This window comes from Neomonachus schauinslandi, chromosome 14 (genome assembly GCF_002201575.2).
Source record: "Neomonachus schauinslandi chromosome 14, ASM220157v2, whole genome shotgun sequence".
Taxonomy (NCBI): Eukaryota; Metazoa; Chordata; class Mammalia; order Carnivora; family Phocidae; genus Neomonachus; species Neomonachus schauinslandi.
In genome coordinates this window covers 75,778,906-75,796,271 of record NC_058416.1, presented here as the reverse complement: position 1 = coordinate 75,796,271, position 17,366 = coordinate 75,778,906, and the positions used below count along the sequence as shown (strand labels likewise).

Below are 17,366 nucleotides of genomic sequence, written 5' to 3'. Positions count from 1 at the left end.
CATAAAAATGGCTGATCTTAGATTAATCTTAACTTTAAAATAGAGATTAATAAATATGTAAATGCTGCTTGGGATTTGGGGTCTCTGGAAGTCTTACTACATTTTTTTCAGCTGGACCTCAATCTGAAATCCACACATTGCCAGACGTGGGCCTAGTTTGGACTTTGAACCCCGTCACTTAACTGCGCTGCGAATCTTCCCGTGAGGCGGCTGTCCTGCAGCCCGTTTTCCTTGAGGTCTTCGGCATTCAGCAGGAAACCCGTGGGTACAGTGAGTCTGTCTGTCTCTTTCCGGTCATTATGTGGAGCAGACTTTGCTTCCTTGAGAGGCAGACACCTCATGTTACATACGGTGTGTCGAGCTTGCTCGTGGAGCACAATGTCTAAAGCACTTTGTTATACTTAGTTTCTGGCACTGTCTTCCATGCAGAAGTGGCTCAGTTTCCTGCTGGTATTGAACTACCTAAGCTTTAGTGAACCTAAAGGTGAAGAAACTATTAGTTTTTTCATTAAGTAATCCACAGGTATTGCGTCCCTTGGCCTAAGGCGATGGAGTTTTCTTCATAGTGCCCCACTGGCTCAGAGTATTTTCTACTTTCCCCCAAAGCAAAGCAGCTCCTTCACATCTTCCTGGAAATACCAAGACCTCTTTTCTGGAGCCCAAATGTTTTTCACTGGTCACTGCCTCCGTTTGTGTTTTTATGTGTTGGTTTTTTTTTTTAAGATTTTATTCATTTGAGAGAGAAACAGCACAAGCAGGGGGTTAGGGCAGGGGGAGAGGAAGAAGCAAGTTCCCCGCTGAGCAAGGAGCCTGATGTAGGGACTCGGTCCCAGGACCCTGGAATCATGACCTGGACCGGAGGCAGCCGCTTACCCGACTGAGCCACCCAGGTGCCCACGCCCCCGTTTTTTAATACCAACGTAATTGGGTGTAGGCTAAATCTGGAAGCCCAAATTATTACCTGACCTTCTAAGAGCAGCCTCACCGAGCACTTCAGCCTCAGAGGGGAGCATCTTCAGTCCCATGAGCGACCTGATGTTGGCGCGGCTTCCCGGACTCCACAAGAGCCAGCCCACCTCCTGCAGGACCACCGCAGTGTCTCCCGGCAGCCCCAGCGCTGGCCGGCTCTCAGTTTCCGTGTGAAACGAGTAGCGGGCGGGCGTGCGGACTGTACGACCCTGGGTGGGCAGGCTGAGAGGAGCAGGTCGCCTTTGAAACGGACGCCGAGTGTCGCGAGGCACTGCCCTGTCCCAGTCACACACGAAACAGGAAGTGTGGGGACATTGAGCCACTGGAGAAACCACGTGGAAAGGAAAAAAGACCCAAAGGCTGGCTAGGCTACTGTACGAGCACCCTGTCGGGAAGCAGTCTTTATTGGCATTTTCAGAGAGCGAGCACATAGATGGAAAACGCTGCAACTGACTGACACAAGGGCCCTTTTTAACTGACTTGCCAGGGAGTCGTCTTCCTCAGGAGGCAGGACCGTGGAATGCAAACACCGATGTTACTGTGATCCACCCCAGTAAGCGATGCGGCCGGACCGCGGCCCTTCCCAGCACGCGTCCTCGCTCGGGGCGAACGCGGAGCCAACAGAACGCCGGGCTGCGTGTCTGCACCCCGCGGGACGCCGCGGTACCCTGGCCTCGTGTGCGCCGCGGGAGGAGTTCGGGTGGGACCGTGACCGAGACGGCTGGCGGTTGTGGGCCATCCAAAGCACGGGGCTCTGTGACCAAGAGCAACGCTAAGTGCAGCGTAGTTTCCGGTCTCTCCCCCTATCCTGAAAGCAGCGCGGCAGAGGGGAGACGAACGCAGAGCTGAGGAGGCCATTGTGACCGGGTTATGTCAGTGCAGCCTGTGGGGACGAAGAGACAGGCCAGAGTGCGGCCCCCTCAGCTCTCCTCCCCGGGGTTCTTCTGTGTGGTGTGCGGTGCTTCTTTACAGAAGGGTCAGATCAACTGGTTAAACTACTAAAGGTATCCAAAAAAGGCCTGAGAAAATCTGGTGAAAATGTATACCCTTGTATTGCTACTGATGGGAGTAGTTGTTTTTCTATCTTTTAAAAATAATAAAAAGATTCTGTTACAAAATATATTTATCCAGAAAGATGTTGATTTGAACTCTAAAAAGCAATGCGGAATCCTCATTTTCCCTTTTGAATGCGGAGCTATCGAGTTCCGCTCGTAGCTCCCTTCCAAACTGCAAGGCCACCCCTTCCTCTCTAGTGAGCCTAGGCCTGGAGTGGGGTCTCCCTTGACCTCCCCATGGCAGTCTGTCCCTAGGGAGGGCGCAGAACACACTTGGTTTGGTTCTGTGCTGTCCGATGTTTTGGCCAGCTTGCCCCCTTCAAGAACAAGCCTCAGGCTCTCCTCACTGCTCCTTTGGGGCCAGGATTAGCTGCCTTGGATTTAGCCTAGAGGATCCTGCTCTCAAAGGAAGTGCCTTTAGAAATTCAAATCAGACCCCTCAGCGTGGAGTGAGGTGGTTTGAAACTACTGGTAATTTTTAAGGCTAAGGCAACATCCGTGGTCATTTGTATATCCTAATGTGATGCTGCAAATAGTTAAGCCTAATCTAAAACATAGCGTTTATATGTCTCCTCTTGAACTCTGGCTGGGGATGGGAGGGATGGAATAAGGTGGAGATGGAGGAGGAGCAGGGATAGTGTCCTAGAAATCCTGTATAAAGGTAAAAACAAACAAGTAGATCGGCACAGATTATCCATTTCTTTGGTGAACTGTGAAGATGTGTCTCATAAATTCTCATAAACCACGCTCTACAAAGGCTGCTGCTGTCATATATAAAAGCACCCTGACTCTGCAGTAACTTGTTTTGTTATCACTCCTTGATAAAAATTAATCTACAAACTTGTGGGGATTGGGGTTTTTGTCTAAAGCTGGTAGTAAAAATGTGACCTGCAAGCCAACACAGCCAATGGAAAGTGCCAATGCTGTCTTCCCCTTAGCCTGGAGATGGGGCCTGCGGGTCCCCAGCCCCTACCCGGGGGGGGGGGGTGTGTGTGTCAGGGATGGACCTGGGAGCCCCTGATCTGGCACCTCTGTGGAAAGGAAGGGCAGCTGCCGTGGGCCGCATCCATGCGAGGTGCAGTCCCTCAGCCCCGGGGCACTGGCGATGCCGCACTTGAGTGCAGCCCAGAACCTCTGCTTTGTGCAGCCCGTGAGCAGGAAGGTCTATTTCTCCGTGAGAGACAGCTGTAAGACTTGCTGGAGCTCCTCCTCCTCCTCCCGGAGCCGGAGCTCCCGCTCCTCCAGCTCTTTGGCAGAGAGCTCCATGGCCAGCTGCAAGTCGCTATCAAAACGGCTCGTCTCACTCGAGGCCCCGGGGCCCAGGCCTTCTGAGCTGGTGAGGAGGCTCTCCTGGATGGCCCTGTGCGGGGAAAAGAGGCAGAAAGAAGAAACCGATGACCAGTATCATCAGGGCGGCGGCAGCATCTACATTTAACTGCCTCCCGAGAGCACAGCATGCTGTGCACTTTATACGCGCCCCACGGGCACGTTGCCATTCAATCCCCTGTAACCCTGGAGACGCGGGTGCTGTGTACACGTGAAAAACCTGAGGCTCAGACAGGCGAACAAAGCTGCCCAGGATCACCCAGCTGCTAGGTGATGGGGTCAGGATTTGGATCTGTTTTAAAGCAAAACCTAACTTCTCCTTCAGTAGGCTTTCATAGACGCCTGGAGTACCTGAAAATACTCCATAAAACACATCTTTGCAGTCTTTACCACCTCCTTTAAAAAGATAATCTACTCATCTCCGGATCTGTTCCCCAAAGCCTCCTCATTCTTAAAATTGTATATACTTTTCCCACTGAGGACATCTAGATCCTGTGTGAGCATACATTCTTTGTAGAAGATCAGACCACTGAAAAAGCATTTACTGGGTGCCTGTCTGCCAATGGCAATGGCCTGTGAACTAGTCAACAACCATATCAACACTAAGTGCCTGTGTCGGCCTCAGTTTCATCCTTAAGAGTCACGCCAGTCACCTCTCATACTGGGCGTCATAGGCATGTGTCTGGCTGATCCCTCCATTCGAAGCTGGTCCTGAAAGCTCCTGCGAAGAACAAACATGATGGACATGAATACCTGCTGGAAGGAATGGGTGTCATACCAATAAGGAGATGAAAGCAGCAAGAACAAAATTTTAAATGTTTCCATGTCCGTGACTGATAACGCCGCATGAAAAATGAATGGGGACGTGGGTGATCTCAAAAATGACACCTAAATGTCAGGTAGAATGTGGTACACTACCCTGCTTAATGGCCACAGCCTCTCATGCTTGACACAGAATCTATCCAAAACAGCCCTGGGCAAAGTTTAAAGGAACAAGAGGTCATTCTTGTAAAGCGAGATGACAATACATAATTCAACATTTGTCATCTTTGACTTTGGCCACTCCCTTTTGCAAAATTTATTGTCAGCAAGGTTTATGCAGATATCGGGGGTGGGGGGAATAAGCTAACTTACAGAAGGGGCAGGAAGACGCACTGGAGGGACAATGAGGTCCGGGAGCTGGGCTTTTCCCAAAGGAAATATGCTGGCTCTGGGTGCGGCCCTTGGCCCAGCAGCTTCAGAAAACTGAATCGTTCAAAGAATGGATCGAGGGCGACTGGATGGCTCAGTTGGTTAAGCAACTGCCTTCAGCTCAGGTCGTGATCCTGGAGTCCCAGGATCGAGTCCCACATCGGGCTCCCCGCTCAGTGGGGAGTCTGCTTCTCCCTCTGACCCTCTCCCCTCTCATGCTCTCTCTCACTCTCTCTTTCTCAAATAAATAAAATCTTTAAAAAAAAAAAACAAAGAATGGATCGATGGGGAATGGAGGGGAAGGGCGCACGTTGTCCAACCTCAGAGTCTCAAGAACAAAACCAGAATGCCAAAAACCTGAGCTTGGTAGCCCATGAGCAGGAGTGTGGGTACCACTCTCAAAGCTTAGGGGGCCTGTGAGTGCAGGGGCCGGGGCTGCTTCACCAAAGAATCCCCACTCTGCAAACATGTGCTGAATGAGCGATGGAAGGAAACAAGAAACCAAGGAACAAACAGCAGAGCCCAGGACACCAAAAGGTGGGGACACAGAAAGAGCCCCCACCCCAGCAGAATCAGGAAGCCACAGGAGGGCGGGGATGGAAGGAGGTGACGCTGGGGGAGGAGGAGCTCAGGCTCTGCACTGCACTGTCCCAGGCAGGTGACACCTGGAGGAAGAACCACCTGAGGAGACCAAGGGCAGCTGTTCCTACCCTGGTCTGCCCTACCCTTAGCTCTACCCTTAGCTCGAGACTCTGACAGTTTGGGACTACACCCCTTGCCAACAGAATAAAACACAGGAGTAAAAAACAAACTTAACAGAGAATCAACCACCATTTTCATCACACACTGAGCAACCACAACACAGTGACTGGTTTTCCTTTGGGAGGAAGCTGGGATTCAAATCCACATGCCTTCTTACAAGACGACCGACACGTGGACAATATTCTAGAAAAAACAGGATGGTGTACGCTAGCGTGGACCTATGATTTCAGTACTGGCAAATCAGACAGCCTGCTCCAAAATATACGTGATTGTGGGCTGCGTAGGTGAACTAAGGAGAAGGAAAGTCTGTTGGGAGACCTCCTGTGAATGATGCTGACTGGGGCTGTGCACATGGTGTCACATAAGCTTTTGCGAAAGACCAGGTGCAGAAAACAGAATCTCTGTAAACACTGTGAATATGCCCAACTTGTGATGTACAGTGAGTCTCACAAGTCAGCTACAACTTGAACCCTCCCATGCCCTGCCGTCTCTCCCACCAAGTGCACCTGGCTCCTGCTGGACTCCAGTAAACTCTGCTGGATGGCAAACTGCATTATCTCATAATCTTCGTCTTGTAAGTGCACATTTCTGCCATCATCTTGAACGTGGTAAGAGTCTGGAATTTCAAATACAGACTGATCCACCTCAAAGTTTGCCACCTGGGAAGCTGAAACACAAAAGGTAACAGTCCGGTGCCGGAATCAGCAAAATAAATTTCCACTTCAAACTTAGAATTTAAAATTTATAAAAATTTGTTCGATTAAAAAACAAAAGGATTAAAATGATTAAAATCAAGGTTTGCTACTATGTGAGAGATTTTGAGGACCAATAACCTTGACAGAGAAAGGTACCAAAATACTGCCTTTTTCTTTTGGTCTTGGGGGTTTTTTTGTTTTTGTTTTTTTAATAATAAAATTAACTCATGGTCATAAAAAAATAAAGATGTCTCTCTCCCTACACCCTTTCTCTTATCTCCAAAGTCCAGAGGTAACCAGTATTTCCTTGTATGTCTTTTGAGAAATGCGATGTAGGTACACAGTCACACCAAGGTCTCTTTGTATTTTTCCCTTTTTTATTATGAAATACAGTAAACACGTAAAAGAAAGTATGTAAGATGTCTGTAAATTAAATAAAATAAAAATGATAACAAAATGGGGCATCTGGGTGGCTCAGTCGGTTGGGCATCCGGCTCTTGGTTTCGGCTCAGGTCATGATCTTGGGGTCATGGAATCAAGTTCTGCCTTGAGCCCTACGTCGGCCTCCGTGTTCAGCATGGAGTCTACTTGAGATTCTCTCTCTCCCTCTATCCCTCCCTGCTACCTGCTCATACATGCTGTCCCTTCCCTCTCTCTCAAAAAATAATAATACAACACGGGGCGCCTGGGTGGCTCAGTCGCTGGGCATCTGACTTCAGCTCAGGTCATGATCCCAGGGTCCTGGGATCGAGCCCCACATCGGGCTCCCTGCTCTGTGGGAAGCCTGCTTCTCCCTCTGCCAGTCCCCCTGCTTGTGTTCCCTCTCTCGCTATGTCTCTCTCTGTCAAATAAATAAAATCTTTAAAAATAATAATAATAAAACAAATAAATGCCTGTGTATCCTTCAACTAGTCCAAGATACAGAACAGCATTTTACCACAGTAAAACAAACAACTAAAAAAAATTCAGTTATATTTCTATATATTACCAAGGAGTAATGGGAAAGTAAGTAAATAATCCACTTAGAGTAGCATCCAAAAGATAATTTGGATGGATGGCAAGGGAGCCTGAGGAAATTCTGTGGGGTGATAGAAATGCTCTACATCTTGATTGTGGTGGTGGTTACATGGGTACACACATTTGTCGAAACGCACTGAACTATCGCACTTAAAGCAAGAGCATTTTATTGTATATTCAGTACACCTCAATAAAGTTGGTTTTTAAAACTATGCCATTTTTCTTTTAATACAAGTGGGGTCATATTCTACAGGCTGTTTTTACACTGACCCTAAACAAAATCTAAAATTTTCTTTCATTCAGTGCAGAGATCTACTTCATAAGATAGTCCAGTGTCAAACTGAATAATTAGTATATTAACTGGATATGTGTGTGTGTGTGTGTTTTTAAACCACAAAGCCCAACTTTTTTTTTTTTTTTACCTGAATCAGCCTGGGTCCCTTCCACGTTTTGAGATCCAGTTTCTTCAGCAGTGCTACAGCCGTTAACATTTCCAAATGTAATCCGTGCATTTAAGACATGAAACAAGGGAATTTCTAACAAAATAAAAGCTTTTATAAATGAACTTTACAAGAATAGCCACCATTTACTGAGTGCCTACTGTGCTAGTACCATGTCAAATACATTAACGTAACTATCCTGCCCAATATACAGATGGGAAAACTGGGATTCAGAGAGGTTAAGCAGCTATTCCTAGATCCCAGTGAATAAGTGATCAAGTCTACACTGAAAAATGTGTTGCAAATATGCAACTATACAAAATCTAAATTCCTCACAAGTTCTATGTATTGTGTATGGGATTATGCATTCCCTAAAACATGCAGGCCCTAAAACATACTTACATATCAAAGGTGTCAGTGGTCTTCCTCAAAAACAATCTAATCTGTTGCTTAAGTTTGACATGAAAACAATGAATGTGTCACATTTTTATGCCTTTTTACATCTGTTAGCACCATTTGTAAATAGAACTGATGATTGGGGGATCTCTTAATTTTGATATGGAAAGTGAACCAAAAACCACAGCACTTCTTTCTTTTTCTTTTATAGATTTATTAATTTGAGAGAGTAAGAGCTAGAGAGAGAAAGCACAAGCGGGGAGGAGAGGGAGAAGCAGGCTCCCCTCTGAGCAGAGAGCCCGATGTGGGGATTGATCCCAGGACCCTGGCATCATGATCTGAGCCAAAGGCAGACGCTCAACCGACTGAGCCACCCAGGCACCCCAACAACACTTCTTTAAACCATATTAAGCTAGAGGATCATTGTGACCTCCTCCATTATATCTACTATCTGCTACTTTTGCCTAAAATGTTCCAGTGCCAGGGCACCTGGGTAGCTCAGTAGGTTAAGCGTCTGCCTTTGGCTCAGGTCATGATTCTAGGATCCTGGGATCGAGCCCCACATCGAGCTCCTTGCTCAGCGGGAAGCCTGCTTCTCCCTCTCCCCGCCCCCCGCTTGTGCTCTCTCTTGCTCTCTCTCAAATAAATAAAATCTTAAAAAAAAAAAATGTTCCAGTGCCCTGAAGCACATTCTGTCACCCATAGAAACGGGCAGAACCTACAGGTGCTCCTGTGGTTTAGCAGACAGTACCTATTTTGACAGGAAATCCGGGTGGGAATTCCAGTTTGATGAAATCTCTCAGCCGTGCAAAATGAGCGCTGGTTCGGGCCATGAGGTCAATGATGGGAATGACTTGCTCCACAAGAGAGAGCGGGAAGTCCTCACACATCCACAGCGTCGCTTTAAACCTGCAAGATGGACCAAGACAAGAGTGAGGCCGTTGCCCCCAGACAGGGAAACTGAAGAACTCCTATGCGGCCGGCTAGACGGCACTAGCCTCCTTACTGCAGCCTTCCCAGCCACTGTACTTCTCTTAATGTGGAGCAGGGAAGGGACTAGACCCGTGAATTCAGATGACCATGCGATCTGGCCATCAGGAGAAATGCCCTGCACGCTGACCTCCCCCTGCAGCAGCCGGAATTGACAGCAAGCGTGAAGGAATTGATAGCTGGTGGATCTTGCCACTGGATCAGCGGAAGCTTGCTGGCAGTAAAAAATACAAGGAATTCTTATATCCCATCTCAACTCCATTTGGAGAAGGGCTAAGAAGAAAGTGGGCAATCTGCTATTTGCTTTTCTCAGCTAAAGTAACTTCCAAATTATGTTTAAAGGAAAGGGACATAAAAATGACAACACGACCCCACGAAACAGCACAACTTCTGAAACGAGTCTGTGTGGCCACTGAGGCCCTTACTTTTGCGTTCTAATCGTCAGCTCTTTCGGCCTTCCAATGTCCCGGTCCTTCAGATCAAACTCTTCATTAAAGTACTCCTCAGGCGTGATGGCCGTGGGGTTGTTGGCAGAGGCACGTTCCGTGGTGAGGTCCTGCTGAACCAGAGCTCAGGGCAGTCAGAAATGCCAAGTGGTGCTCGCAGTGGAGGCCTACAGCACTCAGCCTCTGAGGTGGACGTGTTAACCAGCTACAGGTCAGGAAGTTCTAGTCATCCCCCCCCCCCCCCGCCTTTTCTTTAACCAAGTTACTGTACAGAACAAGAAAATCTACAAAGGTGTGAGGAAAGGACACAGGAAACCTAAAGGGTCTCTCCAGGTCAAACATTTCTCCACTCTCTTTAGCATTTCTATCTCCTGACTGTAAAAAAGAAAAAAAGAGAGAGCTGAAAGCACCTAAGATCTGGGAGACCTGGAGTTCATGTTCCAGCTCTGTCAGGCTCTCGCTCGGGACACTGGAAAGGGAATCTTATTTTTCTGACCCTCTGACAGCCATTATACTAACTCCACGTAGTTCTCGTAAGGATCAAGTAAGAAAATGTTAAGGTGCTCGGTTAAAATAGAAAGTCCTGAATCCTTTTTAAGTTTACAGATGAGAGAGAAAGCACCTGATTTCCATAGTCACGACCCTCCTCTAAAATCTTTATTTGTAAGATTCATCTGTTTCTCTTCCAAAAGAGTATCTCAGATTTCAGCTTGGGAGTGCTCTTCAGCCTTGCAGACAGAGGCCTGGTCAGATTCAGTAAATGCCATCACAGCACAGAAAAGTCATGTCCTTTCTGGAACGTGAGAGCTCGCTGCTTCCACTTACCCCTTGAGCACCAAACTGGTGTTCCACAGTTCCCAGCAAAGATTCCAGTGGGTTCCTGTCTGCTACAGAGGGGGAGGTGGAAAGTTTAATGTCTAACATTATACCTTACTTGTGACTTCAGAAAGAGATTCTCATCCTATTTTAAAGTTCTGGATCCCAGGTACCTACATTAGGAAGTCCATTTATGGGCAGACTGGTAAAATCATCTACAATAACCATCAGCTAATTTACCCTTATAGGATATTTTTTATTAGGGTTTCTAACCTAGATGAGCAACAGTTACAAGAACTAAAGCAGAAAGAGTTTGGGTTTGGGAGTGAGCCTAGGGGGGCCACAGAGTCCTCATCTGCCAAAACGGAGTCCTAGTAACAGCGGTGGTGGTGGTGGAGGTGGCCAGCAATGACCACATGCTTGCCGCACTCTGTGGGAAGCTACCAAAGGTTAGTTAGCATGCGGCAACTCATCCCATCCTCCCGAGCATTGCCATTTCACTGCTGGCGAACCTGAGCCACAGAGGGTAGGTAACTTAAGGCCACACAACTGGCCACTGGTGGGGCTGAGATATAACCACCACGTATTGGCAGTGTGTGGGCTCAGAGCCCAGGTTCTGTCCAGATCTTTCATGGTGCGAGTTTGGACTGAATCGCTCATTCCAGCGAGAACTAGTCTCCAATACCCTTATCTACCTTTTTGGTCAGATCCAGCAACTGTTCTTCAGAAGACAAAAACAAACCCCTCCTGCATGGCTTTAATTCCACTTGAAGCCAACTATGGGTAACACCTTCAAGAATGGGCCAGACTAAGGACATTTTTGTAAAAAGGAAGTTAGGATTAGGATGAGCCTGACCTGACCACATTCACCCCCAAACTTAACGAAGCCAACAAAGTGTCTCTCTTTCTAGGCTAAACAAAAGAGCAAGGATTACCTTTATATCGCTTTTTTTCTTCCTCGGTCAGATGTTCTGTCCGGATTTTGGTTATCACACTCACATTGTTTACTGTGTAAACCTTGAGAGATGTGTGCAAAAGAAAACAGTGACACAGGGAATCAAAACTCAAAAAATAAGCATAGCAAGAGCAAGAATGCTGAAGCCAAAAAACAAAAAGAAAGAAAAAAAAGAAAATTGCAGCAAAATAAAAATGAGAAATGGTTGACAATCATTAGGATCCTTGAGAGAAAATACACAAGCTATCAACTTAGAAATGCATCAGCAGTTAATTTGCATCTCTGACAGTTTTAAATACCGAGGAGTGAAAAGGGATGGCTGCATCTTCCCGCCTGCCCTTTGTGTTGCTAAATACCCTCAAACAAAGGTCCTGATATTTAGGTCTCCCAGCTGGATTCCTATCGTGCTATCCTATCGTGCTATTCCTATCCCAAAGCTGCATCGTGGGCTTCTGTACTGATCTGTGCTGATCTTATAACAGGACTTAGACAGCCATCTGCTGGGCAGAAGGAAAACAGAATGAACACAAGGTTCTCTATACCCGTGTAAGACTTAGAGGAAACCAGCAAGTCACTATTTAAAAAGCTATGCCATCTACGGACAAAAAATTATTCTCACCACCAGAGTCAGGGCTCTGTTCTCAAGGCCGCCTGAGGAATGTGGGGGTCTGGAAGATCGAATCTCACGGTAAGCAGAATTAACTGTATGTGCCATACGTGGATTCCCCACGATCAGAGACTCGAGGAAACCCACACAGCACTGCAGCGACTGTGTCTAAATGCGTCCCGCGGAGCATGATGTAAGTGTCTTTGCCCACTCAGAGGTCACCAGAGGATCCTGCGGTGCCTGGCTCCGGCATCAGGAGCCAGCAATCCCTGCTGGCCTGCAGGGCTATGGAAAAGCCAGCAAGCAGAAGCTCCAGCTGACAAGACGCCAGAGGACCCGACTGACAGCTGTCTCCACTCTGACAACTGTATTCTTAATGCACTGACGTCATGCGAGTGGGCTGTCAAGCCGCTGGTTACAATTAGGCTGACTATGAAAATGGAGGCTCATTAAAGCTACTTTACTTTTTTTTTTCTTTAAACCCACTCAGGTTATAAAAAAGATCGACATGCAGGTTTGAGTCTAATCCTTTCTTTTCCTCCTTAAAGAATTAAAGGAACAGTCACTGCTATGGGGACGACTGGCACCTGGACTCACTTCTCTACACCACTGTTTCTCTTTGGCATACGTAGGGGCCTCCTCGGGACGTGCTATTCTATTTTCTGAACGTCAGATAAGATACAAATCCAAGTGAGAGACGCTAAGCAGTACTTTATTCCCCAGAGCATCTCCATGGCACAGAGGCATGAAAAAATCTGAACAGACTCCTCATTTGCATAGAAGCTAAATAGCTATATTAAATCTTATTTTAAGAGTTTCCTTTTACCTTTGCTTCGTAACCATTAACAACTTCTGCTTTATCTGTCCTCCAGCCCCAGAATCCGGATTTAGTTCTGATAAAAAGTGAACACCACAAATTTCTACATGTACAATATGCCATTCAGATTTATCCCTGCAGCCTTTATAGTTTATTTCCCCCAGCTTAAGGTGGTGAAGGACACTTGATGATTATGGTCCTATTGTCCACAAAACGATGCTCTTGGTGACAGATGGCTTAAGGATCCCCACCCCCTCCCACAGTTATTAATCAACTGGCCTCACCCCTGGCATAGAAAGCTTCCGTTCTTGGCTTCTGTACAAAAACCGCCAGCACAGGGCGGCAACAAAGGTGGTGACATTCACTGGACAGCTGTCCTAAAGACACGAGTGAAGAGAACCAGCGTCCAAGGGCTCGCCCCGAGGTGGCATCTGGGTCAGAGCATTTATCTGGATCATTGTAACTGTGGGCATGGACGTCAGTGGCTCTGTCCCCATGAGCGGCCGCATCTCAGTCGAGGAATTCTTAGAACAACGAGGCACAGACCGTCCTGCTCCTCAGGAGAGAGCGGGTGGGGAAGGAACTCATCACTGTGGCAAGCCACTTGGAGAAGCCATTAATGCCTGCAAAACGGCTTGGGAGTCACATGTTTTATCAGGTCTGGTGCAGCAGAGGAAAGGATGTTCTTATGTTAAAAGCAGTTTTTCAGCCCAGGCATTCATTCCAGGTCTGTGGAACTGCTTTTAAAGTAAACCAGCACTGCGGTGGCTGCTACGGCGTTGGTAAAGTGCCTGAAAACCCAGGTGTTCCACTCAGCGTACTTCTGGGAAGAAATGCATTTAGAGCCCAGAGCGGCCAAGAGGCTCTGGTTCATTTTCAAAGCAGCTCACCCTGGGAAATACCACCACTCACAGGGGAGCCCTGACCAGCCTGGTCTGCCCTTTTGTCTAGGACATCACATCCTAGCTCCGCTGTGACTGCTGCACTTGGCCCCACAGAGAACAACAGCTTGCCTTCTGCCCTGACCCCAGAGGGAAGTAGGGCATCACACAGGAAGCTCTGGGAACTGGAAGGTTAGCCAACCCACAGAGAAGATACAGGTCATTTGCATCTCATGTTTCCAGACAGCTTCATTAGTCCATATGGGGTATGCAGGGTTTTATGTGTATGTTACAGCCCATCAGAGAAAGGAGGGACCAGAACTTTACCTTTCTGATTAGTCGTCCACAATTAGGCAGCATGACCCATGGAGGGAGAGAGAGAGAAACCCTAAAGGGATTACACCAGATGCTAGCTATCTCCACTTCACATTTCAGAAACAAACCCGAAATCCAGGGGGCAAGCGGTTAGGGTCCCCACCGATTCATAAACCAGAGTCCCCTTTGAATCATCAATAATTGAAAATCGAGAGAGTCCTTTTAGTTAACAGATTCAGTCCTCAGTTCCTTGTCTTTCACCAAGTCACTTGATATTTTGGCCTGGGAGGGAACTGTTTTCTGGCACACAGTCTTCCGAGGTACCAAAGGATGACTCCGTCTGCTCTCCTTCATCCTGCGGGCCTGCTGGGGAGACGGAGCTGCGCGGCTCTCCCTGGAGACCGCCATGCAGCTCACTGCTCTGCATCTGCTCAGCTGGCAACCCTAGCTGCTGCACCCCCCTTTCCAGCCCCGCTCTGACAGCTTGCTGATTAAATTCAGCGACCTAATTTAAAACCAAAATTCTAATAACTCCTTGGCCCTTGATTAACATCACATGCAGAGGCATTTGAAAATGACAGGAGGACACCAGCTCCCCCTCTTGCCATTTTTACCTCTGCCCGTGTCCGCCGAGACTGCCACACCAGGAGCCACTGGGCCAGCGCTGTGGCCTGGAGGCTGCTGAGCCACTCGGAGAAAGGCTCTGAGGGTGGCAGGGAATGTTCTGTTTCAGGCTGGCAGAGCCTAATCTTTCAGAGAAGGGACAAACCCAGACTGCAGCCAGAGGGTACACACTGGCAGGCCGAAAACTCCTGCAAGAAGCAAGCCTCAGGCTCTCCGTAACAGATCAAAGAGATGGGCGAGAACGACTATCACAAGAGAGCACACCTTCCCGATTCAATCAAATACACACTCCCACCTCCAGCAGGAAGGACGCGTGCCCACCTTTGCTACCACTCAAGTGGCTCAATCCTTGCTTGATGCACAAGAAACTCACGGACTGCAAAGCTAATTCCGAGCACCACCATAAAAAGCAGCTGTCTACCAGAAACCCTGTCTCTGAGACCCACTGCCAGTTGCAAAAGGAGGCTAGCTTGAACCTTCTGAAGACCTCGTGGCCATACGAATACCAAATACACCTTAGTCCTCCGTACAAATGGAACGTGCCATCACATACCATCTATCCTCCGCAGGGCAGCCGCCAGCAATTGGCGTGCCCTTTTGTAAGTTACACTTAAGAACACTGACTCGAGCAACTCTGCCAATGAATCAGGGAATAGCAGCTCTTCTCATGACATCTTAGGGTCGTGGGGACTTTAGCAACGTCATCTCGAGATTCATTCCTTTGTTTCTTTCAAGGACACGGGAACCCGGAGAGACCGAGCCACCTCCCCAAAGCCACACAGTCATTCAGCGGCCCTGCCAGTGGCACTCAGTTCTTCCCACCCCTGTCTCCACAGCTGGGCCGCAGCGGTGACGGCAGGCTCCTCTATTCCCAGCTTTAGCAACAGAGACCTAGCTGAAGGTGCTCTCCCTGTCTGCAGAGGCATGTGCCAAGCTTCAGGGGTCTTCCCAAGACCCTCCCAGGTAAAGCCACAGAGAGTCCCTGGTAGACAGCCATCAGCTGGCAAGGCTGGCGATGGGGGACTGACCCTGCCTCACAGGGGTACCACTATCCAAGCAGCAGCAGTATCAGGACACCACACTGACTGGTATTTGGGTTTTCTCTTCTGCTACTAACAGATGTCCTAATTCCACTGCTCTATCTAAATTAGAAGAAAAGGGCACTTCAGTCCTACGTTTGACTCAACAGAAAATTCTCAGTCTTAAGAACTAATTTTATAGAAACAAAGAAAACAGAGAGAGAGGAAAGTCAGTATATTCATTAAGAGTAAAGAAAGCCTAAATCCAGGATAATATGTATCCACGTTAGCTCAGGTTATGCTGCTTTGGTTTACAGAGAGCTGGATGTGACATCCTAGGCAAACACTCAGGGCTCTTGCAGACTGCCTCAGCTCAGTGTGTCCTGAGGTAAAAACACTCAGGCCAATAGCTCCGACAGCCTCTACTTCCCCTACACTCCAAAGCTCTCCATGCCTCTGCAAGGCCCAGAGGCAGATGACCAGAGACACTTCTCCTCCTGGTTAACCAAGGCACAAACCTCTCCAGAAGTTTCTTCTTGTAGAATCTGGAATAGAACTGAAAACTCCTCCAGACTCTTGCTCTAAACTATTAGGCCTCACAGGGGGAAAGGACCACATTAAACTATATGGTAAGTGTGAATCCGACTAATATTAGTACAACCACAATCAATACTGGGTCAATTCTAGCTTCCAGAAACTCAAAGCTCCATGGTTTGGGACTAGGGAATCTTGTGGATCCCCAAACATCAAAACAAAAAATTCAAATAAAATCCAATAGAAAGGAAAAGAATATGAAGACATTTCTCCAAGACATAACCAATATGCTATAAAAATGATCTATGAAAGAGGATGTCAGCTATGTCTTCTACTTGGTTAGAACAGAAAGCAACGTTAAAACCCACTACTGTTTATTATGCCACATTAGAAAAATCCCAATCCACCCGTAATTTCCAATTCATATCTACGTGCCACTAAAGATGGCAGTAAAGTGATTAGACGTTAAAATGCAGAACCTAAATGCGTACCTTTCAAAAGCAATATTTTTAGTATCGAGGCTGGTGTTAATGACTGGGCTTGTGAGCCGCCTCTCAACTTCCCTGCCTTTTGGCTTCATCAAGTCCAGAGTGAGGCGCTCCATTTCCTGGGAAAGGTCAAAGTGCTCAGTGGTGACCACTCTGTCATCGTGGTTGACTTCCATCAGCTCCGCCCGGTTGTCTGTTAATGGAAACAAGAGCATAACTAAGCGCCACGCAAGGAAGACACAAAAACAAGGAAGCCTCAAAAGTTAAAATGCATCATCTTTCACATTTCCCCCCCCCAAGTGCTATCAGATAAAACCTAAAGACTATTGATTATTGACTACCTACTTACATGGGGATTATCTGGCCAGTTTCCACAGCCCAAAGGCCATCTTCCCCAGAGTTGCAGGCATTTAAAACAATTTGCCTTCTTCATTGGCAATACATCTGTGTACTTTTTAAAATATATGGTTTATATAATTACTGTAAACTGTTTACGCACAATGCTGGGCTGGCAATACCATTTTTCTCACCCTCCATTTGGAGGATCACGCCTGCTTATGGAGGGAATATAAGGAGATACAAGACAGAGTCTCAAACTCAACGCTCAGGAATGTGGGACAGACACATGTCAAAAGGGTAACAGTGTTGGGTGGTAAGTAAATGAAACAGGCAAAAGAATTAAGAGAACTATCCAAAAAAGAAATAAAGTTCAGGAACTGCAGACTCTCCCAGCTCAGTGTGTTCTGAGGTAAAAACACTCAGGCCAATAGCTCCGACAGCCTCTACTTCCCCTACACTCAAAAGCTCTCCATGCCTCTGCAAGGCCCAGAGGCAGATGACCAGAGACACTTCTCCTCCTGGTTAATCAAGGCACAAACCTCTCCAGAAGTTTCTTCTTGTAGAATCTGGAACAGAACTGAAAACTCCTCCAGACTCTTGCTCTAAACTATTAGGCCTCACAGGGGGAAAGGACCATATTAAACTATATGGTAAGTGTGAATCCGACTAATATTAGTACAACCA

The 17,366-nt window shown here is 47.4% G+C and overlaps 1 protein-coding gene across 3 annotated transcripts in view; it reads right to left on the bottom strand.

Annotated features, from left to right (window-relative positions):
- Nucleotides 1-1,347: 1,347 nt before the first annotated feature.
- The window catches only part of ANKRD13A (ankyrin repeat domain 13A), a 40,066-nt gene continuing 24,047 nt past the window's right edge, over nt 1,348-17,366 (bottom strand). For 2 of the 3 annotated variants that reach the window (XM_021703447.1, XM_021703449.1), the window contains exons 6-15: nt 16,347-16,536; nt 12,492-12,558; nt 11,039-11,120; nt 10,113-10,174; nt 9,267-9,400; nt 8,603-8,760; nt 7,438-7,551; nt 5,810-5,970; nt 4,004-4,071; nt 1,348-3,384 (exon numbers count right to left, since the gene is read on the bottom strand). In XM_021703447.1, coding sequence (XP_021559122.1) covers nt 3,189-3,384; nt 4,004-4,071; nt 5,810-5,970; nt 7,438-7,551; nt 8,603-8,760; nt 9,267-9,400; nt 10,113-10,174; nt 11,039-11,120; nt 12,492-12,558; nt 16,347-16,536 — 1,232 coding nt within the window. In that variant the 3' untranslated portion in view covers nt 1,348-3,188. The remainder of the gene's footprint in view (nt 3,385-4,003; nt 4,072-5,809; nt 5,971-7,437; nt 7,552-8,602; nt 8,761-9,266; nt 9,401-10,112; nt 10,175-11,038; nt 11,121-12,491; nt 12,559-16,346; nt 16,537-17,366) is intronic. The other variant, XM_021703448.1, reaches the window with a different exon arrangement.